The sequence below is a fragment of the Haplochromis burtoni genome, unplaced genomic scaffold, assembly GCF_018398535.1.
Source record: "Haplochromis burtoni strain Fernald_Lab_line unplaced genomic scaffold, NCSU_Asbu1 Contig_47, whole genome shotgun sequence".
NCBI classification, from domain to species: domain Eukaryota; kingdom Metazoa; phylum Chordata; class Actinopteri; order Cichliformes; family Cichlidae; genus Haplochromis; species Haplochromis burtoni.
This window is the reverse complement of record NW_024582408.1, coordinates 1,924,612-1,949,178: the sequence shown is the minus strand read 5'-3', so window position 1 is coordinate 1,949,178 and position 24,567 is coordinate 1,924,612. Positions and strand designations below refer to the sequence as shown.

Below are 24,567 nucleotides of genomic sequence, written 5' to 3'. Positions count from 1 at the left end.
CTGAAACCCGAGTGTAGCACTTATTCCCTCCGAGTAAAACATTCCAGTTAGAAACTTAGCTTCAAGGTTTTTGGAAATTCAATTTAAGCCTTTTGATTACATTTTTAACATTAAACAAAATCCTATATGGTCACAATACCTTACTGTTAAAACTATAAAGTAAAACCAGTAAGACAGATATAGGGTTAAAGTGGTAGAAAATGAATTAATAGACTGAATCCCTTGACTATTTGTTTAAGTTTTAGCAATGGCTTAGACTCGATTATGAGATAATAAGCTTCATCATCACTGTAACATTACATTACTGAAGTCCTGCATTGAAGTCTCTCAGTGTTTTAACTATCACTGTCTTGGTATTGGTGGAGTCAATCTGACAAACAAACCAAAGACACTACATGCTTATCACAACAGTGGCCCACCCTAAAGCACACCCTGCTTTACTGCACTATTTGACTCCGATGGGATCATCATTCACAAAAACAAACATTGGATTATATTTACTGAAACTAACAACTGAGACCACAAACTCACAAGGAAAGGGTTTACTGAAGTTAATCGTCAACTGAGTTAAAGGGTAGCTTTTCATAGACTTTAATGTAGCTGGACTACTTTTTGAAACCAGTGGAGTCGCCCCCTGTGGGCCACTAGAGAGAATGCAGGTTTACCAAACACCCAAACAAGAGGCCTTCCTCACGTGCAGTGCACTGCAGAAAACAAGACACTTTCCCTAGTTCTCAGTACTGCAAATACTCTGTGTGGTTTAAGGAATTGTCTGTCCTCACCTTGCTAGCACTAAAGTCTTATGAAATCTGCTTATATATTTGCTACTAGTTAGGCAGCACTAACTGAAAACTCTTTATTTTGCTAATGATCAGCCTGATTCTCATCCAGAATGAGAATTTCTCATTTTCTTTCAGAGAATGTGTTACGTCCTACCTGCCAGACAGGATATTCACATAACTGAATTTTTACCCAGGAAGCTCTCTGTTAGCACTTTGTCAAGTTTATATCTTTAAGTTACACTGAAATGAAGCATCGTAAAGCAGGTGATCCGCAGTATGGGGCTAACACTGAATCCCAGAATCCCAGCTTTAGTTACGAGGCTGTAATGTCTCCTAATGTTTCTGTCCGTAGCAAAAATGACAAACTGTTTCAGACTTTTAAATTAATGACTATTACCTTACATATGAGCCTTTTTCCAGTGCTGAATTGAATGCCTTTTGGCTAACTTGTGGATGGTTTTACTAAAAAATTCTTGATGACATTACCCAGTATGAATAAGTTAATTTTCATACATAAAACCAAAGAGGCCAAAGAGGCAACCAGGACAGCTCTGCATTTTTCTGGCAATGATTAAGAAAAGAGGGGGAAAACACCTGTGAAATATTTAGCAGTCAGGTTAACGCTAAAAGCCATCAGACATTGAGTGAAAGTCTCTCCTACTGGTTTATGGGAGCTCAGGCCTTGTGGTAAAAGGCAGGAATGCCACTGGCCTGAAAAAGCATTACTCACTGGATCCCCCAGGCAGACTGATCCAGAGTCTTCCAGTGACTGAGGCGGGGAAGGGAGAGGTTTCCCCCCCCCAAACAAGGACCGACCACGACAAAGGTGGAGTGTGCCCTGAGGTGGGATTGCCGGTTCAAGGCAAATGACAATGACTATGACCAAGGGAGTGTTGAAAATCCAGAGTTGCTCATTTTAATAACTAAGAATAGCTCTACCATAACACAACCACTAACATCCCACATTGGAACATGTTACCTCTCTTGACAAGGAACTCAGCAATGTTTTTGTATGAATCTTTGACGTATGAGCTTGGGTGCCACATTGTTCTGCTGCCACCTGTCAGACATATTTCTTGGACTTGGATTCGGTTCAACACATTGCTGAACTGTTTAAAAACGTTGCCATGATTTCAGCTGCTTCACAGCAATTGCCCCTCCAGCTTTTAACTGATCCAAACCAGTTCTACAGAGCTGAAGCTGAAAATCTGTCGAAACCACACCGACGCAGGAGAAAGTATCTGGAGGCCGAACGTGGCCAGATTTAACTAACCACTGCTACTACTGTAAAATGCAGTGGCAGTGATTTTCCTAACTGTGGCTTAAGGCAAAACGAAAAGAAGCAGAAGTCACATGGAAGTGAAACCGTATGAGGGTGTGTAGGGGAGTGGCAGGCGTTTCTCCTTAACAGCAGCATGACAAGGACGAAGGCTATGATCAGCGCTGACCACACGGGCCACGCCAGGCCTCACATTCGCACTGGGAATGAGCTCACTGTTGTTACTCAGCATTTCCGAAGCTGCTGAACTCTATGAGGGTACTTCTGTTTTCTGTTGCCGACTGCTTTCAAGGCTTTCAAAATATATATATATATATATATTTTTTTTAAATCAGGCACAAACAGACTTCAGGGCCAAGGAATTTCCAAAGTTACTGTCACACATTTAAACCTGGAGGCACAGTGAACGGTTGCTCAAAGCTTTGGAGATAATTTCCCATGCTTGGAGTAGCAAATTGTATTGATGATAAAAATAGAGCATTGTGAACTGTCTCTGGCACTCACAGAGAGAGAATGATTATCTGTGGCACACCCTACTTACAGCCATTGTAACAAGTAGGCGAATAAAGAGAGGTCAACATCAGGGTCTTTAGTTCATCTTTACTTCTACAAAACTAGTGACGATGCCTCTGCTATTTGAAAATTTGTTATGAACTGATCAGTTACATGCAAGTAATTCATACACCACTTTACACGAGACATGAAACATGACCATTTTTGAATCTGGAAGTTTTTTTTGTGATTTTTTAGGTCAATACTACACTTAACATGACTGCATTCAAATGTCTTTGACTAAAAAAATAAATAAATCAATCCACAGTCGGCTTTACTTTGCTATTGAAAAACAAGTTAAACAGGAAGTGGCTAAAACAATGCCTTCCCTCCCCCGGTGCTGTCGTAAAAGCCACAGAGGAGCTCATACTAATGACTCGTCATCTACATTTGGATCTTTGCTACAGAGTTTCACAATGGCGTCATAAGCAACAGGAAAGTGAAAATTAAAATGGTCTTCTTTAGTAAGGCAGGTGACCAGTAATAGCAACAAGAAACAAAGCCACATGCTATGATTACGTAATGTCATTCACCGTAGTGGGTAAAAATATCAAACTGACTTACATCAACACTCAACTCGCCCCTGATGGAAGACTACAGAAACATAAATCTGAGGTTAAATGCCAGCACAATTAAGCTGTAAGCCTTTGCAGAAGAATGAAGCAATCAGTAATAATTTACAGTCAGTGAAGACCACCGTTCACTAGACAGCTACAGTCACAACAGGTAAATGTTTACTTCACTGTGACCACACCTTTCACTCTGCACTGAGACTGTGTAACCACCCACACAGACTTCATTCACCACTTTAAGCCATAAACCATCAAGTTGATTGACATATTCATCAAGTTTCATGTTCGCTTCATCTTAAGCGTTACATTCAGCTGTTGTTCTTCATCACCGGAAACTTTTAATAACAGTCCCTGATGCTGAAAAGGAGTCTTTAAGGAAAAAGATCCTGTAATCTGGTCAGCGCTGGACAGCTTTTCAGGCCCAGAAGTAATGACTGGAAAGTCACAACAGCCCAGTTTACTGGTGCAATAATACAGGTCACAGCAGTTTGAAAATTAATCTAAATGCAATTCTTTCTGGAAAGGAAACTTGATTTGACAAATATTTTGATTTATAATGTGCAGTAACTTAAGTAAAGATTGAAACATTGTGAATTGAGTAAGTGCATGCACTGAAAACATGTTGGTAATTAGTTGTTTTATTGCCAGCAAATAAAAGCAAAGAAATCCCCTGTCAGAGACAATCATTACAGTATGAACATTAAATGTTAGCTGAAGCCAGGAACTGCTGCATAAACACTGTAAGCAACAGGAAGCAGCTAGCAAAACTCAACAAAATCTCCCAAAAACACATCTTTTAATTCTTTTATTTATTTGGGTAAGGGACATGAGGCCTCAGGAGGAAGAATGGGAACAGTGAGATTTTGACACTCAGTATGCAAGCACTTAGTCTTCAGTCACACAGTCTTAGAGACCAGTCAGTGACCCCTGGCAACCTTCAATCACTGGGGGGAAAAGGTGGTTACTAACAGATTGCCACGGTCACTTGTACTTACCTGTGTCATAATTTGTGTCAGATAATTTTCCTCCATCCCACTCTAACCCTTATATCCTCTTCTGTCACAACTCTACATGTCCTCCTTCAGTACATACATAAACCTCCTCTGCAGTCCTCCTCTTTCTTCCTGCCAAGCAGCTCCTTACTTAGCATCTTTGTCCAGTATATCCACTATCCTTTCTCAGCATGATTCCTAATTTTGTGCCAAACTATATTCACCACCTTGGCTAAAAGATTCAAAGACTTTATATCAAAATAAATCCCAAATTGTTAACTTTTCCACATAATATTGTTTCCAAAGTCTTTAAAAATTTTTAAAAGGCCAACACTGATGCCACAGTCAAGTACAGAGGTGATATGCACTTTACCTGGTCAAACAGCTGTTTGCCGGTGGTGCTGGGCTGGATGGCAAATTCCAGCTCAGCGTCCATGGTGGTGACGCGAACATTGACCTGCAGAAAAACATGAGAAAAAAAGTACAAATGCTGACCCAGAGACACAGAGGGGTGCTTATAGGTTAAAAAAAAAACAAACAAAAAAACCCAAGGTAAATCATACTAAACTGCTGCAGAACATAGCTGCAATGTGTGTGTTTATGTGTGTGTCAGTGTGTGTTTGGTAAGGGGGGTGTATTTGCAGAGTAAACAGAAGGGGCTCTGCTTTCTCAGAGACAGACCAGCTGATTGAAGGGAACTGTGCTGCAAAACTGGAGGTGTTATTGATTAAAATATGCAGTGACGAGTCCAACTCATGAAAGTAAGATTAGATATCATAAGCACAGCTTACACCAGTTTCCCAAGCTAATAATGGCACAATGTATGTTATTCTGGATGGTTCAACTGAAGGAACTCCATTCACTCAGTCCTATTCAAAACTTCAGAGTCTTTCACTTCTCTGGTTAATGACTGATCACAGTGACCTGTGCTTACAAAAAGAGGAGGTCCATCGTACTGAAACCTGCTCTACAGGCCCAGAAGTTAATGTCCACTCACAGCCATCCACCCCGGTGATTAACGTGCAGAATCATTTCAAACAATATGACTGCCGTGCCTAATGAAAACTGACGTCAAGTGTGTCTCATAATGGAGAGAAACGGTATTCTGTATTGTCGGTTTGGTTAGTAATCAGTAAGCACGATATGAAATTTACACAAAGACCATGCAACAATGCACAAATATTTACAGTGGCTGCTTTGAGGTAACCCACATACTGAACCTCTTTTCTGTGGCTATAATGTCAACCGTCTCTGGTATTTGGGGGGGTTATGAAAAGGCACAGATACTCAGGGTATTGACTGAGCTTATTAATGCCCAGTGAAAACGATACAAAGAGGTTAGTGGACACAGAGTGAGGAGAGAGAAAGGCCTCCAGTGACATCTTTCATCTCCAGTCCATTGTGAACTACACTGAGCCTCACCGGTGAACAAACTGAATGACGCCCACTGGAAAAGGGATATCTGGGCCGGAGCAGCGATGAATGTGGTGACTCAGAGGGCCGCTGATTCCCATGAAGCTTTGCGGACTGATCAACTAACTGTTACACGCAAATCCTCCAGGGAAGGCAAATCCAATCACAGCAGTGCATGGAAAAGCACCTCACCGCTGTGCCCTTCAGGATATTGTAAGAGCACAGCAGTCAAGTCAGTGGATATTCAAAATGCCCCATTTACTGCCCCAGTCTGCTGCTCCTGTCAAGTCAGGTTAGCCAGTAAACTCGCATGACATTAAAACCCAGCAGCAACAAAGCAAACTCTGCTTTACCAACAAAATAAAAACAATGAACCCTCTAATGGCACATGTGCGTACAATTTGAAAGGTTTTGAGTCTTCGCCCAATTAAGCAACCCCTACCCGCTTCAAGTCACAGCTTGGAGGTTGGAGAAGGAGGGGAAGCACTGCATTTACTTTACACAGCAAAACAAAGCTCTCCTTTCAGTTGCAGTGCCCCAGTAGCCTCCAATATCACCATCTACATCCCAGAGGAGAAGGATTACCTACCACAAAACTTCACCAGAATCGCTCAGAAACTGCTCTATTAAGTATTATTTTTTAGGCTTCTTCTTTTTAAATTACTGTTCTCTAGCACTTACAGTTTGAGGTGTTACAAATACAGTTACAGATGTAACAGTTACAGATGGAGCATCTAGAAGGAAAAAACACACACACACCCTAACCAGAAGAGAATGGAATATATGAATATGTGTAGGAGACAAGCCAGTGGAAACCAGTGAGTGAGTGATATCTGATCTCAAACTAAGTTCTCCAACGGTAACTCACAATAAACTGAGGCCATTCACAGCGGTAAAGAAAACATGACACATATGCTAAAAATACACCAGGCAAGGACCCAGAGTTCCACAAAGAGAAACTTTAGTCAGAGGAAAGTCCAGCAGTTCATATTAACCATTTATACCCCAGCCTCATATTAATACCGGACTTCAAGATTTTAGTAACTGAAGCTCTATTTCCTAAACCCACTGTAACAGCACAGGTTATGCAAATCACTCCTAGAGGAAGATGCACCGCAGTGGTAGCTATGAAACATTAACAAGCAATCCGAGCTCTATGGCAACACAGATTATTAAGCAGTGAGAGCCAAAACATGGTAACAAGTGCACATGATCTCATGGTCAGAATTAAATGAGGCGATCAGACCGCAATGTGGTGCACAAAGTACCTGAAATCAACTCATTCCACTCCCTTTCAAGCTTCAGTCCCCTATTGCCTCCTTGCTACCTAGTTATTTCTACCCAATCACTGAAGACCAACATATCTGCCTGAATCTAAAGATGTTTTATGCTGACACTGAAGTGCATCCATACCAAAATACTAGTTTAGCAAGGGTTAAGAATGAAGTAAAAAAAAACATTGTGATGTCAGAGAATACAGTTTTATCACTGTGTTAATTCACTCATGGTACTCAATGGACCAAGAAACCACTGTTTCAACTGTTGGGAGTGAAAAGGTCTCTACAAGCAAATGTAGAAGGCATTAAATCTGGAAGTGAAAATAAATGACCAGCCTGGATTAAGGCTCACAAGTGGAATCTTTGCACAGAGCCAGGCTGCCTGTTCCTTCCAGTTTCCAGTCTTTATGTTAAAGCAGTCTCCTAGATCTTCTTTATTAACTCCATCTGCACAAGATGTTGTATGGCTACACTGGGTGTGTGTGTGTTTTAAGGAACAGGCTGGAGGTAATCTTTAGAAAAAGATAGATTAAATTATCTTTTTCTAATCAGGTTAGACACTCATTGCAAGAAAGGTTACTGTAACAGCAATTTGCTTTCACTATTGTTTTTCTTCCTAGAGTGCCATTTCCAAATCTAACATGAAATTGAGACCCTTTAAATTTAGAGGCCTGACTGACTTGGTTATTCAAGTTTCCAAAGTCTATGCGTACATAACCCCTCCCAGCTCTGTATAACCACGAGACTTGATTAACGTTCCTGTGGATATTTCAGTGGCAAGTTTAAGAAGTTTCTTAAACTACTGGGCATCACCTCAGTAGTTAAACTGTGAATAGGCTACGGTGCATTCTTCGGTGATGACCATTCAATATTTAACCTCTGCATAATTTGCATGGCTTTACAAGAGTCTGGTACAAAGGGAGTCACCATGGCAATATACCAATAAATGACTGCAGCACAGACGGAGAGAGAGAGAACAGGCCAGCTCGTTCTGTCAACATTTAACACAAGTAACTAAAGAATGAGACTTCAAGGACTTGTAACCACTTTGGGATTGGTGAATCACGCCTGGAGGGTGTTCCTCGTATGATTGAGTAATCAATTATTTAAAAGGAACAAATAGCAACAATGGGACTGGACATGAGAAGAAAACACCCATCCACGGTGATGCCAGCCACGCCTTGTGTTGATTTTGTCACAGGGCTGTGATCCTGAGGAAATTCTGGGAGCACTGAGGTTTACTTTGGATAACATGCAATTCAGAGGGGTGAACAGGAGACCTCGCTGCTCGCGCAAATCTGCAATGAAGTCCTGCCCCACAGTGATAAAACACAATGCAGGAATGATTGGTATCACACCCATCATCGGAACTCTAACAGTTGCAGAGTGCCTGTAGGTTTCTCTCTCAGTTTGATTCACATTTAAGGCAAGTCTGCATTTTTGATCCTTTGCTGCTTGACTGTGACTTCACATTTACATTTCCTGACTGTTTCACAGCAGACGGATGGTTAGATGATTTTGGTGAGTTTTTATGAATTATTACACATAAGAGCTGAATCTATGGATCTATGTCTATGGTTTTGGCACAGATTTTTTTACACCCATTTATCATGGGGTTGGGACCATTAGTAGGAGCTTATGACACCCCTGAGGCTTGGTTTGTGTCCCTTTCTGGTTTCTCAGGATCATTAGCTAAAATGAAATATACCTTCACATTTGTTCATTAGGGCTTTCCTAAATGTTTTTAGACTTAATTTTGTGTCTTTGAAATAAAGAAATGTGTTAAATTGACACAAAAGGTGCATTTTTATGAAAAAGAGAGAAAAACTACCAGCTTTAACTGTCATTTCTCAAACAAAAATGTGTGTCTAGGGGAAGAAAAAGGGATTTTTGAAACTGCACAGACTGATGATTAAGAAGAAAATCTTCAACTGACTAATAGATGATGAAATTTAACAGGCTGAATGTAACATAAGGCTCATCTGACTCTCGCTGTGGGTTTTGTTTCCCAGCTTTCCCCACCCACAGCATCGAAAGAAGAGATTTACTAAAAAAACAGTGTCCTACTGACATTTACTCATGCCATGTCTGAAAGACTGGGCGAATCATGAGGCCACACACTGAATTAGTCTTTAGGATAAACTTTTTAGGAAGAAAAAAAAGGCCTTGTGACTTCTTGGTATCGTGGAAAAAAATACTCTGACATGATTTTCTAAAAAGGCTGTTTTGTGTCAACTGGACTCCGTGTGCTGCTGCTAACAAGACAGCAATGATGTCATTTCCACAGTGACGCTCATGACAACCCTGAGGCATTTCTAAACAAACCGACAAATGTTTAGTGATGCTCATCTGGGCTCCAGTCATTGTCATCCCTATATGAGTCTGTTTAACAGCAACCTGTCACCATAATAACACAAAATGCACAACTGCACCTATTTCTGATACTGTTTGCCTTTTTCCCATTGAGATACTTTCAAACTGTGAGTTTGACTTGCATGAGTTACTCATGCAAACAACTTGGCTTAATTTATCTTTCTGACACTTTCTATACGGAGAAAAATATTGACATAGGCTTTAATCTAATACATTTCCATAACAAAGAGGTATAGATACAGGACGAGCCATGTGCCACTGTACAGTATGTAAGAGCTCGGGTGGGGCAAAGTGAGTCAGGAGTAATTGAAGGCTAAAAACCTGTTCACATATACATGGTAACTACATAAAATACAGTTTATATAGACAGCAAGTCACTTTTTTTTGCCAGTTTTCCACCCAACATCTGCATTCAAAGACTTTCCACCCTTATCCAGTAAAAGCATATAGCTATTAAAAATATAGATCTACCCACTTAAACAGCAACCACATTTAAAATTAAACACTGTTCACACTTATCTTTCAAGTAAAAATAAATGGAGAACAATAATAAAGATGTAAGACATTGAATTTTTTCAGTGGCATTCTCCTTTAACATGACTACCGTATTTTTACATGAGCTAATAATCTCATAAAGCTCTACTGTCATAATAATAGTGTCGCTATAACCACATTTTTATGAGATTCGCATAATACAAAAATAATAAAACCATTTCTTTATATATTTTTCCGAATAGGATTAGACAGATTTGAGAGCGTGGTAATCGCTACCTGCTGTGATTCAGTTAATACAATCTACCTGTCACAGAACTACAGAGTGAAATTATACAGAAAAATCAAAGGGGCTGCTTACCGCTTTGGGCATTTTTCTGTCCTTTTCCCGGCTTCGAGCGAGGAACTGTCAAATAAAAAAAAGGAGAGACCTGTACTCCGAGCGACTACGGCTTTCACTGCGCCTTCCTGAAAAGAGAGAAAGAAGAGAAACGAGTTTCGGCCACTTCTGCGCTACTTAAACCCGACTGAGGATAGCGCGACACTCCTGCGGACTACAGTCATCAGGATGAATCACCCTGGAAACCAACAAGCCAACGGCAGCCGGATACAATAACATAGGAAGTGGGCTTTTCAGCCTTCAAATTAAGAGCAGTTGGTCTTACTGGTCATTGTTTTCTAGTAATCCCCTGAGACACTGGTTAAAAAAAACATTAATCCGTCGATTATTTTTCATATTTATTGCAATTATTATAATTATTATTACCCCTCTTAGTACTATAATAATACGAATTATCAATATCCTTCCACAAAACAAAATAGAGAAATCTTCAGTCTATGAGGAACTTCTAAACCTAAATATTTTCATTTGGAATAACAAAATAAAAACCCATGTTTGCATATTCAAATGGATGTATTTATTTAATTCACAGTGATCCATTGATGGGCACTACCATACTTCTTATCAGTGGATCAATGACGCGCTGTCACGTACGTGGGGTTAGGATAAGTGGTGACTCTAAACTGGTAGTGTGAATGTGTATCTAACACATATGGTTATCCATCTGTGTTAGCCAGCAACAGACTGATACACATTGACCTATACACCTATACACATTAACAAGGTAAAATGGTGATGTTGGTTGTTTGGCTTTTTTAAATTCTCTTACAGCCATTTCTTGTCTTTTATCAACGAATACCAAAAATGTCGCGCTTGAAAGGCTTTATTTTGAAATGTAACACCGGATATCCTGAAATCTTGCTTTACCTTAACACTGAGTCACACAGACACCATGCAGCTTAGCTTTAGTACAGAAACACACCTCAACCACTACCTTTAATAAACGTAATGGTCCCCACCCGTCTGTGGTTTTGGTCTTTTATTTTGAAGACGTCATTATCTCAAAAATCCACACCCCACTTCATATTAACGGAAGCCTTTCATGCTCAATATTTGCCTGCATCGCGTCACAAAGTCGATTAAAAAGAAAGAAGTAGACAACAGAAACAATGCTGTTTTACAGTGCATTTAGCGCAAGCAGTGCTCAGCTACAGTGTGACAAAACGGGACAAAGTGACGGCAGACAGGGAATATTTCACCGGGACTGTAATGTCTGCTCTGGGTACACACCCACACCGACGGGGAAACGACTCAAGCCCACTTTATGAAACGTTCCACTTTTTCCACTAAAAAGATTTCCTAATAAAAATACACGGTAAAAGATTTAGAAAGCGGGCTCCTAAACCCACGCTGTCTTAATGCTCCCCTTTGTGCAGAAGCTTCATCTGCGCCGCCCTCGGCCACATTCCCATTATAATCCCAAAGACACCTGTTGTGAGATTTGCCTGCTTTGTATAGTGCAACACAAAAAAAAGAGCGCAAAAATAAATAAATAAAACCAAACAAAGTCTTATTTTGCAGCTCTTCCATCTTGCTTTGCTGCCGGGGTCGGTCAGCAGGACGGAGGTGTTGAAATAAGAATAAAGTCTTACCAGAGATGAGACGGTGGTTTGCACGGCGGGTCCGCACACTCCCTCTCCCGCTGCTGCTCCAGTCAGGCGCAATATGGCGCTCATACATCCCTGTGCGCCGCCCTTGCAGGCTGCAGGGCAGCAGGGTCACCACTCGGGGCCCCTGGGACCCGTAAGGGAACTCTGAGGGACTTCCCAACAAAACCATTAATAGTTTCATTGATGTTTGATGAGCATTTTGGGTGTTTTCCCTGCTATAGTGGGGGATCTTGGTGGTTTGTCACAGGGCCCTCAGCTGCAACGTTAAGTGTGATAATAACAATAAATAAATATAAGTATGGTGTGCAATGGCTCTTATTTAAAGTTAGTGTGATGAAATTATGCTATTTAATCTTTTTGTTATTTAATTATTATTTAATTTGAAGGTTTATTTTTAAACTGTGCTTCTCTTTTATGACCTTAAAATAACAGCACCCAGTTAGACATGTTAAGGTATTTCTACTTTTAAGATAGTCAGTTATTTCCTATGTAGCCCAAATTTTCAGTGCATTATACGAAAATCGTGTAATAACATTCAATAACCACAACAAGCAACATAAACTTTTATTTTTCCGGTAAGTTGTCGTGTTAAGAGCGCTGTCACTTTGGCAACTGTCTTTTAATATTGTTTTTTTAATACTTCCTCAATTTAGAGCGCAAAGACTCAGGTGTCACCTGTCCTGAGCGCGGAGTTGCATCACTGCTGAAACTTTAACACGGGAAATAGCGCGTGTCATCCGCCCTGCGCGTGCTGTACCGAGAGCTGGCGTCAGAGGTGAACCGGCCAATGAGAGGACGGGATTAAAATAGACCGTATATATCGGAGGTAGACCTACTTCTCACCATAATACGAAACCAAAGAGCGAGGTGACAGTCCCGCCTGCCCCTGCTTCTGCTGTTACCTCGCTTTCAACAACTACAGCTTCACCAGCACCATCATCGTCATCACAACCGCTTTCTAAGCAAAGTCTACTGAAAATAGGTGTGTCTCTAACACCTGGAGGTTAGCCTGAAACCCATGAAACAAAGCTGGTACCAACATATTAATCCTCGCTGGTTTTTAAAGCAGGAGAAATTATCAGCTGCTTTAAATACATTTTCTGGGTGCTGGGATAATGGAGCCGAACAGTCACAGTAATGCAAAGCATTCTTGAATTTGCCTGTTAGAGCACCTGAATAAACTGTTTGCAGTCGGATGCCAGATGCAAATGGATAAATACACAGGAAGGCACTTTGAATGCTCTTCTTGAATATCTGGAGTTCCTTAAAACCTGTTTCACTGCCTGCTCTGCCGATGATAATCTTTTTAAGATTGCTCTTTGAACATTAGATTTTGGCTGATTTTCTTTCATTGGTATGTTGACAGCTCAGAAGCACACAGGAACTTAATTCAGATAAGCAGTAAATGAACAATTGTACTGCAGAACTGAACGAAAAAGCTTGCCTTCAAGGGGGGAAAATGAGGAAACCTGAACTTCAGCTTTTTAATAATTCTATTATCTTGAGGTTGTAACATGTTGTTTCTATTTATAGGTCTATAATTGACAACTATTGCATCGAATTCATAAGTGCAAAAAAGACCCACAGAACTACTAATCATTGGAGCCCAACTGTCAGTCTGCCCCAGGGCAGCTGTGGCTAACTGTAGCTTGCCTTCACCAGTGTATGAATGTGAGAGTGAATGAATAGTGGTATTGTAAAGCGCTTTGAGGGGTCCCGAAAAGCGCTATATAAATGCAATCCATTATTATTATTATTATTATTATTATCATTATTATTATTATTATTAACTGATATATCAAACAGGCCGATGTCATCATCTTTGCTTTTTTGTGCTGCTCCCTTTAGAGGTCTCCCCAGAGGCTCATCTGCCTTTATCTCATCCTATTCCTCATATCCTGTCACACCAACCCTCTGCATGTCCTCCTTCACTACATCCATGAATCTTCTCTGAGGTCTTTCTCTGTTCCTCCTCCACTACTATATGGCCAAAACATCTCAGCCTCACTTTTCTACTTTGACTCCAAACCACTCAACATGAGTTGTCTCTTTGATATGCTGATTTCTAATCTTGCCCATTCATGCAACTCCAGATGTAAATCTTAACATCTTCAATTCCAGCTCTGCCACCTTCACCTTGGCCTCCTGTCTAATATCATTTGATATTCGCTATTTACCGATCTATCATATCAGTCATTTATGAACAGCCAATGAAAGACACTTAACTTAAAAAGTTAAGAAGAGCCACCCTTCAACCAAAGTATGAATGTTGACATGGCATAGTTTGTCCACCTGAGGGCAGTTATTACCTTCCCTGTTGGTAGCCTGGGTTTGGAGCCGTAAACAAAAACCAGTTCATGAAGAAAAACTTTTATTTGTGGTAAATACTTATGTATAAATCTCTCTATGAATCAGACTTTTCTGGCTGTGTCTCTTCCTCGTTGAAGCGCTCAAGTCTCTTCTGGGTTACATCGTAGATCATAGCTGAAACAGACAAAAACATGGAAATGTTTCAGTCACACAGGTGCAACCCCATCCCGTCCTGTTTGACTTCAGTGACAGCTGTAATGTTTATCACGCACCACTAGATGGTAGTCACACAATGCATGCTGGGGAAAAGTTTACAAGAAGTAAATGCAGACCTCTACCCTCTTGAACCAAGGTTTTTAGATTTTTTTTTTTAAAACTGCTATTTCCTCTCAATTATTTGTCCAATTATTATAAATGACTAATTTCATCAGTCATTTATAAACTGCACACATGGTCACCAGTCAAATCTAATGTTTAAAGGCTTTAAAACTTGCTGACCTGGGTCTAAAATAAAGTTTTTAAAAAGCCTTTTTTCACCTGCAAGGTGTACTTCCTCCACCCTCAGTGCTGTTACAGAATCCTCAAATAGATTTCAATTTGAGTGGCACGTCCCATTCTTTTCATTTCTCTGCTTTCTATTTGAGTTGGTTTGAACTTATAAAGCACTTTGAAGTGATAAAAAAAAACTAATGCTAAATAAAAGCATAATTACAGAAAATCTACAGCAGTGATGAGTGGACTACAGAAAATGATAAGCTGGAAAAAAAATACTTAAACATAGCTATGCAGAAGTTTTTGTTAAATATAGCAAATTTAGGTTTGCATACATCAACCCAAAAAATCTCAAAAAAAGGGATGTCATCAAAAAATAAAATAAAATAACTAATGTCTCTTACTGTCAAGAATCTCTCTTGCTGTGTATCTCCTTTCCACCCTGTTGTTCACCTCGTCCATCAGCCATGGGAAGAAATTAGTCTCGATATCTGTAAATCAAAACCACAGATATGATTCATCCGCAAAGTTTGAGAAAATTACCTTTTCATCTATTAATAAACACAGATGTAAGGAAATTACGCTTTAGCAACAGAGGGCAGCGGCACCCTCGTGTGTCAAGTAGGCCGACCTTTCTCCACGGGGTTGTAAAAGTAGCCGTGCCTTCTTAGTGAGGTAAAGACAGCGGGTAGAAGACCGGCCAAGTACTGCTGGGTGTACGCCCGGGCGGCGATCTTCTCTGCAATCTCCTTTTCTTTCCTCAGCACCTCCCTCTGCTGTGCAATTCTACGCTCCTGAGGGAGAAAGGAACCCAGATTAATCTGTTTAATCTGGCACCAAAAAACTCACATTCATGATGTCTGAAATCCTGAAATTCTCCACCATACCTAGCAGGTGTAAGCAGTGCACAAACACTATGACCTCTATTATATCTAAAAAATGTCAGTGAGATCATACTCATGTAGCTTCACTACAGGAGTATGCATAGTGACTCATAAATATGAATTTTAGTACTCAAACACAGTTAATCTGCTTCATCAGCACTGTGACATTACTACCATATCAGACTTGGTTTGATGACACTGTTTCTCTGGCAACATTACTTGTGCTCCATGTGTGACTTCTTTTTTAAAAAAAAAAAAAGATGATGAATCACCACACATATCTACAACAGCTAATCTTGACAGGAAATAGATGTCTAAACTGTTCCCACTTTATTAGGTACACCACGCTAATAAGGGGCAGGACCCACTTTTGCCTTGATAACTGTTTTGATTCTTCATTGTATGGATTAAGGCGATGGAAACACTCCTCAGAGATTTGGCTCCAGCTTGACATGGACCCTATTGAAATTTCTATGTTTCACCAAATTTGGACCCTACCATCCAAATTTCACAGCAGAAATCAAGATTGATCAGATCAGGCAATTGTAGCCAGTTTCCTGGTCTTAGCTGACAGGAGTGGCACCTGCTGTGCTTTTCTTCTGCTGCTGTAGTCCATCTGCTTTAAGGTTCATAACAAGTGATTCTTTTGATTGCCTTCATATCACCTCAGAGCAGTCTGGCAGTTCCAATGTTAATTTTGCCAACAACGATGCAGTTTCTTCAGCTTATCTAATTCAGGGTTATGAGGGAGCTGGGGCCTGTCCAGTAGCCATAGCGGAAGCAGACCCTGGACAGGTTGCCAGTTTGTCACAGGGCTAACACAAAGAGACAGACAAACATTCACACTCATTGTCAATTTAGAATCACCAATTAACCCAACCCTACTAAATGCTTGTCTTTGGGCTGTGAAGAGGAAGCTGGAGCACTTAAAGAGAACCCAAGCTGATGATGGATTGAGTTGCTGGCCTGTGACTGGCTAATATTTGCATTAATGGGAAGTGCAACAGGGGTACCTATTAAAGTGGCCAGTGAGTGTAATTATAATAGATAACAAAATGGTACTTTAAGTTCAAAACTTAAAACATGGTTAGCATAAGTCCAGTTGCATGTTTAGGGTTTACAGGCTGCAAACAGACATGTTTGGATAAAGAGACAGTTTCTAGAACTTGAATACTTTCTCCTCGTTGTGTCGTCTCTCCATCTCCTGGAGCCGCTGCACCTCTGCCAGCTCATTATTTCGAAGCTCCTCGAAGGCTCTCTGCTGGGCCTTCAGACAGGCAAGCTCCTCCTCCTCCATCACCTCCAGCAGAGACTGTTCGATTGTCTTACCCACCAAGACCTCCAACACTGGCTGCACCTCAATGTCAAAGTCAAACAGCTGCATAGGGCAAGCATAAAAAAAGTGGTGTTTTACTGTGAATTTTACAATATTTAAAAACTTGTTTTCATTACTATCTTACAAAGTCAAAATAAATTAGCAGCACTTTTCTTTTTCAGTTCCACAAAGTTGGGCAATTCACAGGCAACAGAATTAAAGGCAAAGACCAACACTTGAGTCTTAAAGATTGACAAGCTGATAATAAAACAGAGCAACATGGAATAAGAAAGAAAAATCAACTTCAAAATAAATAAACCAGAAAATCTGAGAAATAAAAATTTATTTAAATAGTCTAAGTATTGCAAGAATAATCAAATAGCAAATTACTCAAAAAATGAAAAAATAAACTAAAAAAATATCAATTAAAAAAATAAATCAAATACGCCATACAGCATACAATAAAAACAAAGAAATGTCATATAATAGAAAAAATAATATTAAATGACCTCCAACCAGTGAATAAAATAAAATAATGAAACCCAAATTACAAATTAATATGGTTAAAATGGTTAAAAAGCCAAAACAACATATAGGGCAACTAGAGAATTGTTAAAACACAGAAAGCGAAAATAACCAAAAGAAGTAACGCCTATAAAGCAAGCTCATTTCTGCATGTTTGTCCCCTGCCAACTAAATCTGAAAAAAGGTTTTGCCTCAAAACATGCCTGAATGCATAGTAAATTCTGTACTTTAGTCTCCGAGCCAAAGTGATTGGCAGCCTTATAAAGAGAAGTCTTAGTCTGGGTTATTGGCTCCTCCAGAAAAACAGAAGGCAACAAACAGGTCTAACCTTTTTTTATTAGAACTATGTTAATGCTATTAAACAAACCTTCCACTGGGACTACTTACCTCTCCCTCTTCTATCTGTGTTTCGACATCTTTGCCAGATTTGGCAGGTATGAAGAGTGGAGTTGCTGGTCTGTCCAGGAAGGGGTCAGTCTGACACTCAATGTCTGTAGTTGCAATAATATTGCTCAGTTCTTCAAGGTAGAGCTCTGAAAATTAAGCAAGCTCGTTATAAAAACTCCATGTTTTTGGAGTCAAAAATAATTATTTTACCTGTGCCGAAGTTGTCTAGGGAATTATTTTACCAGTTTGTACATCAGTGTGTTTTCTGCCCTCCAGTGCTTCAGGAGTGTTGGGTCTAAATTGCTCCCTGGCCTGTTTTCGAGCGATGGCTCGTCTCCTGTTGGCCTGTTGTCTTCGTATCTCTGCAGGGTCTGGCTGAGCTGTCTATCAGTGGGGAAAAGAAGGAAAGAACTACAACCTACGCTGCACAAAAAACAGAAAATGAATGTTTCACACTTACAGTTGGTAGGATATGCTTGGCGTACGTATTTCCTCTGACAACACGGCGATCATACATAATGTTTCCATAATGACGCTTTGTCCTGCAGGAAGACGACAATTCATTTTAATGCATGCAATAAGTTTCCAACTATTTCCAGCACCTATAAATGTTCACCACTTCTAAACAACCATCAACTCTTTTGACTCTATTAGGTCTGTGGGAATTCAAAGGCTGAAAATCTTTTTTTTCCCCGCTTGCATTGAGATACAGTTGTGGTCTGAAGTTTGCATCCACTCATCGTGAGTATGAATGTCATGGTAGTTTCAGAATTCAAAAGATTTCTTTAAATGAATGTTCAGTATACATCTTTAATCACTTTAAAAAACAAGAACTGGGTGCATACATTTTAATTTATTTTTGGATTTTGTCTAATCCACATAGAGTCTAAATTATACATACAGGCTGAAATATTTGCACATACCTCCCTTTATAATTGGTTAAATGTCCTTCAACCAGTTCTTGTCAGAATTAGTGGAATTCATTTAAATCCCTTGATTTCCAGGCACACACATGGCTTTTAAGTGTAGTCGCCATATTTTCAAGGAGGTCGGGGCTTTGGAAAGGTCATTCGAGAAGCTCAATGTTAGCCTGCTTCATTAATCCAAAACCAGTTTGATTTGTGTTCAGCATTATTGTTCAAGTTTCAACCATGTGGCTTTTGATTTGAAGTGAAGTTGAAAAATTTGGAGGTAATCCTTCTTCATTATTTTTACTTGTACGCTGCACAAAGTGTGCAACTGGCAGCAAAACACCCCCAGAGCTTGATGCGACCACCACCATACTAGCCAGCTGGTACAGCGTTCTTAGGTTTGAACCTTGTTGGTGAACATCCTAACCAATTTCTTCTCATCTGAGGTAACCGTTTAGGTCTGGAAAAGTGGTAACACATTCTAACAGTTGTCTGAACTGATGATCCAGAAATCTGGAGTTGTATAGAAATGGCTCCAATCATTTTTATGCTGGTTAAAAGAAACTACCAGTTGTGCATAATCATGATTGTTTATTAGGTCTTGGCCTATTAAAAAGGTAGTACCTTCAGCACCTACATTTAAATCTCAAAAGATACATGTATGATTTGAGCCTGTGTTTATACTTTTGCACCTAATTATTGGCATTAAAGAAGTATGCTGTATAATCATTTCAACATAGAAAAAAGAACAGTTCAAAGAAATCATTAAAATCCCAAAATTACAGTGCCATTCGTGCCCATGACGAGGGTATTTAAACTTCTGACCACAACTATCTGATTTACTCAATTATTCAAGTAACAGGCTGCTTTAGCTCTCGGATTTTTATTACTTGTAAATGAAATATAAACTTCAGCTACTTTTTCTTACAGTCAGTAAAGCCGCTGTAGTGGATTTTATTTCCACAGCCAGTATGCTATATTTCAGGTACAGTTAGCCACTTATAATCTCGCATTTAAGACACCATGAACAACGGCACCGTACTCTTCAGTCGACGTCTCGCTGTGTTTTGAGCGGTTCTCGACAGCTCTGGGGCGGCTGGAGAAGGTGTATGTTCCGCTTGGATCTCTGTGACTGTGTGAAGCAAAAGCCATCTTTCAGAAAACCCCAGCTATTCTAGCTAACAGTTAGCTTGTTAATGTCAGTGTTTAGGCCTGACAACAAACGGTAACCAAGAGGATACAAACTGTTGTAGCAACCGTCTCCAGGAAGTGTACCATATAAGGTCCATTGAGTCACTTCTTTTTTTTTTCCTTTTTTTTTTGGTTTTCGCTTTCTAATAATACAGACGTAAATGTAATAAAACCAAAAGAGTCGGCTTTTAAAATTAGCCCTCTGACATAAACGACAAATTCTGTTTAGAATTAGACTTTTTTGGATTAAACTGTAGCCATGATGTAAGTTTTTTTTTTCATGTCTTCAAGACATGTGATGGGATGTGTTTGAACTTAGACCTTTTTTGCCAGCTTTAAGATCAGTTTCATGTCACATGGTCATGTGGTCTAATAAGTTGAAAGTGTATGTCTTTTTATATCGTCTGTCACTTGTATAGGTTTCAGCTGAGCATGTGTTGTAAGTGAAGGTCTTGTGAAAATCACAAGTAAAACATAAAGTCAGCTGTTTGTTAGTGCCAAGTATACAGCTCATAAAAATGAAAAGAAAAATGGGTCAAAGGACTTCATCCTGATACCTAATGGGGAGTCAGGGTGCCATCGCCTGCTTGTAGACGTTTGTGCATCCCTCTATGGATGTGCCTCCCCAGACCAGCACCGACCCACCACCAAATCTGTCACACTGAAAGATGTTTCTGGCAGCACAACATTCTCCAGGGCGAGTCTGCTCTCCTCTGTGAAAAGCACAGTTTCTAGTATTGTTTCTAGTATTCTAAAGCTACTCCCAGTGTGGCACCACAGTGCAGGGCAGTGAGCACAGGGGTCACTACAAGATGTCAGCCCCTTAAGTCACAATCGTGAAATCTGTTTCTGATTGTTTCATCAGAGACATTCAAGCCACCAGTTGCCTGCTAGAGGTCACTTTGTAGCTCTGGCATTGTAGCTCTCTCATCCTGTTCCTCCTTGCACAAAGGAGCAAATACCGGTCCTGATGGGTTAAGGACTTTCTACACCCCTGTACAGCTCTCCTAGAGTAACTGCCTGTCTCCTGGAATCTCTTCCATGCTCTTGAGACTGTGCTGAGAGACACAGCAAGCCTTCTGGCAATGGCACGTATTGATGATTTGAACTATGCTGTGCACCATCTGTAGGGTCCAGATATCGCCTCATGCTGCCAGCAGTGACAATGCAAAACTAACCTTTAGAAAAATGCAAAACTAATAAAAAAAAATGATGAGAAAAGATGAAGAAGGAGGAAAAAAACCTGTGACCTCCACCTGCAAAACTGTTCCTGTTTCAGGTATTGTCTCATCGATGCCTCCACTGTTAATTTCATGAACACCGAAGCAGCTGAACCTGATTAAAACCCCCCTCTGCGACTTAACTGACCAGCTCAATATTCCAGAAGTTTAACTGACCTGATATGTGATTAAAAAGTGATGCATTATTTATTTATTTTTAGCTGTGTATATAAGTAACTGTACATCTTCAGGTCTTTGTCAAACTGCTTTTATTCCTATGATGATTGTACTTTGTCTCAAAACTGAGCTAAATTAAATCATTCCTCAACTAAATTCCTGAGTCTAAAGAGAAGTGGATTGTTATCTTTTTGCCATTAAAAATGCTTCTACTGTAACAATTTTTCTTTAAGGTTTCAATTCTTGCTGTGATCAAAGCCTCCATCTCAAAGTCAAGACTGAACTGCCAGTTTCAGACAAACAGACACGCAGAAACAGCTTTTCAGCCCATAAACAGTCTATTAATGTCAAAAACAAACCCAGTATTGTAAGCACCTGCTAGACTCTTACAACACATCAGAAATTCTGAGAATAACCTCTTGATGCAAGAACGACTTCCTGCACAGAAAAGAAAGCCAAAAGGTGACGGTGTCATCCTGCATCTTTTTTTATTTTTTGCATGTAAAGACATCTCTTAGCACTATACGAGGTAAGACTTTCTCTAAAAGCTAGTATTGACAGTAAACATAAACAGAGTTTCAGTCTCTGACTTCAGATGTGAGCAATGGTGCAAATGTGGTGCTTCTTCACACTATTGCAGCCTATAAAGAAACAAAACAAGCAAGAAAAAGAAAGCAGTACACTTGAAAACAGATTTGTTTTTACCCACAGCTAACACTTCATCCTGGCCCACATGAGTGTCTTAGTAAAAAGCAGAAACTCAGCTCAAGATGATGCTCAACCACAGAGTTTTCAGAGCTTTATAAAAAAGAAAAAGTCTGAACATGTCAGAGAAAAATAGGGCACAGGAACTGACACCAGACTCTGTGTGGAGGGAGGACAAAGGTGAGAGTTCTGTGGTGAGAAGTGGCACTTTTCTTCATTTCCGTATCGATGATTTAATTATGCCTTTGTCTGTCGATATCGTTACATAACAGGCAAAATGTTTAAATATCCAAAAAAAGGTTCCTTGTCTAATTCGTCTAATTGCTGCAAGTGCAACCCCCCTGCTGGAACTGCATCATGTGTTTTCTAAAAAAGGGTGAATAATGAACCTTGATGTCTATTCAGGTGAGGACGTGAGGGTGGGGGGGAGGGGGTATCTGTTGTTAACATTACACCACAGTGTATTGTTTATGCCTCAGCTGCCACAAAATCATTAAAATCATTACACATTATTAAAGGGCAAACTTTGCAGATTGCCACTCTGTTAGTTTCTTCTCATTAGTCTTGACTGACAGCCATGGTATTATGTAATCAGCAGGGCATGCTTCCACACATTCATTCTTTTTTTTTTTCAGTACAGTATTGGACTCACAATATAATCTTTTGTACTTTTGGTTCAAGACTTCAACCCCACTGGGAGCCTGGATTTGGATGAGCAGAGCGAAAGGACAAGTCTAAATGTGTTGTGCCGAACTTCGGTGACGACACACACAGAAGGCGGTTGCGGGTGAGGGTTGGGGGGAGGGCTTCTAGGTCTGTCAACATGCCCCCAAGCCTACACGGAAAGTGGTAAACCAGTGTCAGGGAAAGTAGTAAAACCTGCGGCAGGTAATTACTGTAAATGAAAAACAAATCTCCAGCATGCTTATTGATGAGTGTGGGATGGAAAACCATTACAAGTAAAATCTATCCAATTTAACACTGGTTTGAGACTGTCTATTGAAACCTGCAGTCAAACAGTGTCAGAATAATACAAATAAAGTTTTATTTGTACAGAATTTTTCAAAACATGTCTGTAAAGTGCTTTACAGACCACAAGCCATGTCAGTTTGTGTTGCTGATCTGATTCAGGGCTGCTAACCTATCCCTGCTATCACTGGGAGAGAGGCAGGATATACTTTGGACAGGTCACAGGGCTAAGACAGACAAGCATTCACACTCATACTTACACTTTAGTTAATCTGACATGCTTGTCTTTGCTCTGTGAGAGGAAGCTGGTGATTCCACAGAGGACCCGCACATACATGGGAAACAAAGAGTCTCCAGCAGGGCGATAATTTAAACCTTCTTGATAGATGCATATTTGAAAGTTGTGATCCAGCATCCTGCCCAAGGATATTTTGAGATGCAGACTGGAGGAGCCAGGGACTGAAACACCAGACGTGCAATGAGTAGATTACCTCTCGAGCCCCAACCACCTCTTAGGTCACTTCTTCTTTGGTGACTAGCAGATTGGCACGGTCACCTGTGCTTTGCATGGAAGGCATTTACTGGTCGTGAAGTGAAACCAGTAGTGAAAAAGTGATCATGTGCTTCCAGCTCATCCCTGATCCAATATCTCATTCTTGATGATCAGCATGTTTGATTTAGTGAAGATTTTAGCCTTGCTGACGCAGCCAGTGCCATTTATATAGGCTTGGGACCAGCAGGGAGAGTACACTGACTTGCTGAATAGAATAATAAATAAAAAATTAGAAATAAAATTAAATACATAGGGCTATAAAGAAAAAGAGAGGGCATAAGAAATGTTTTTATAGAAAAGCTTTTTTGTAAAAAATTGCCTTTAATAGCAAATTTTGGGGAAAAGATAACAAAAAGTCTTGAAACATGTAATGCTTCAGTTAACAGTGGGTACTCCAGTGAGGCCCCTGTAAAGGGTTAAAAGTAGATACTGAGTTTGCTAACCTCAGTCTTCTTGTAAAGCGCGCTCCAGCTGCAAGTCTCTAACAGAAAACGTCTTTAAGGTGGCTTCTGTAAAGAGGTGGGCTGTGGGAACAGTTGGGGGGGGCTCTGACATTGGTTCATGAGGTCTGAGTACATCTATAGTGTAGGCTGGAGTGAGGCCATGTCATTTAGAGCCAGGTGAAGTAGATTTACTTTTGGCAGAGACCAGAGTATTGGGAATAGCCTAAATCTGATAAGATGAAGGCATGGAGGGCATTTACAATGTCTGCTTCAGATAGAAAATATTTCTTTTAACCCTTTTATGACAAGTGATCATTCGTATGTCAAAAACAGAGCTGAGAGTCAAAGATACAAGCAGAGGACAGATATAACCTGCTCATTAGCAGTGTTGGTCAAGTTACTTGAAAAAAGTAATCAGTAACTAATTACTGATTACTTCCCCCCCAAAAGTAATCCCATTACTTTACTGATTACTTATTTTCAAAAGTAATTACTTACTTACTTACTTACTTAGTTACATTTTAAAAACACGATTTACAACCTGAAGAGGTGATAAAGCGACATATCTTTCAGCCCAATTCTACTTTTTCTGCATAATCCATCATACAAAATGTAATCAAATGGAAAAGTCTCTTTTAAAAACTTGTTTTATTAGTTTTAATCTTTTAACTTTATGCATCAAGCAAAAATTTAATTATATGCAACATTCTCTGACTGGAAGAAATTTGTTTAATATTTAAACC

At 39.9% G+C, this 24,567-nt stretch overlaps 2 protein-coding genes across 3 annotated transcripts in view; both read right to left on the bottom strand.

Moving 5' to 3' along the window:
- ezrb (ezrin b) overlaps positions 1-11,823 on the bottom strand; it is a 30,010-nt gene extending 18,187 nt beyond the window's left edge. The window contains exons 1-3 of one of the 2 annotated variants that reach the window (XM_014333351.2): positions 11,725-11,823; positions 10,094-10,200; positions 4,551-4,634 (exon numbers count right to left, since the gene is read on the bottom strand). In XM_014333351.2, coding sequence (XP_014188837.1) covers positions 4,551-4,634; positions 10,094-10,105 — 96 coding nt within the window. In that variant the 5' untranslated portion in view covers positions 10,106-10,200; positions 11,725-11,823. Of the gene's footprint in view, positions 1-4,550; positions 4,635-10,093; positions 10,326-11,724 lie in introns of those variants that run through there. The other variant, XM_005921540.3, reaches the window with a different exon arrangement.
- Positions 11,824-14,093: 2,270 nt separating this feature from the next.
- On the bottom strand, positions 14,094-19,826 carry rsph3 (radial spoke head 3). Its single transcript, XM_005921542.3, has 8 exons — positions 19,609-19,826; positions 18,116-18,197; positions 17,898-18,039; positions 17,656-17,801; positions 16,603-16,806; positions 15,176-15,338; positions 14,949-15,035; positions 14,094-14,226 (listed from the first exon to the last, which is right to left on the bottom strand). Exons 1-8 carry the CDS (start codon positions 19,716-19,718, stop codon positions 14,147-14,149), a joined length of 1,014 nt encoding a protein of 337 aa, XP_005921604.1. The 5' UTR covers positions 19,719-19,826; the 3' UTR covers positions 14,094-14,146.
- Positions 19,827-24,567: the final 4,741 nt, after the last annotated feature.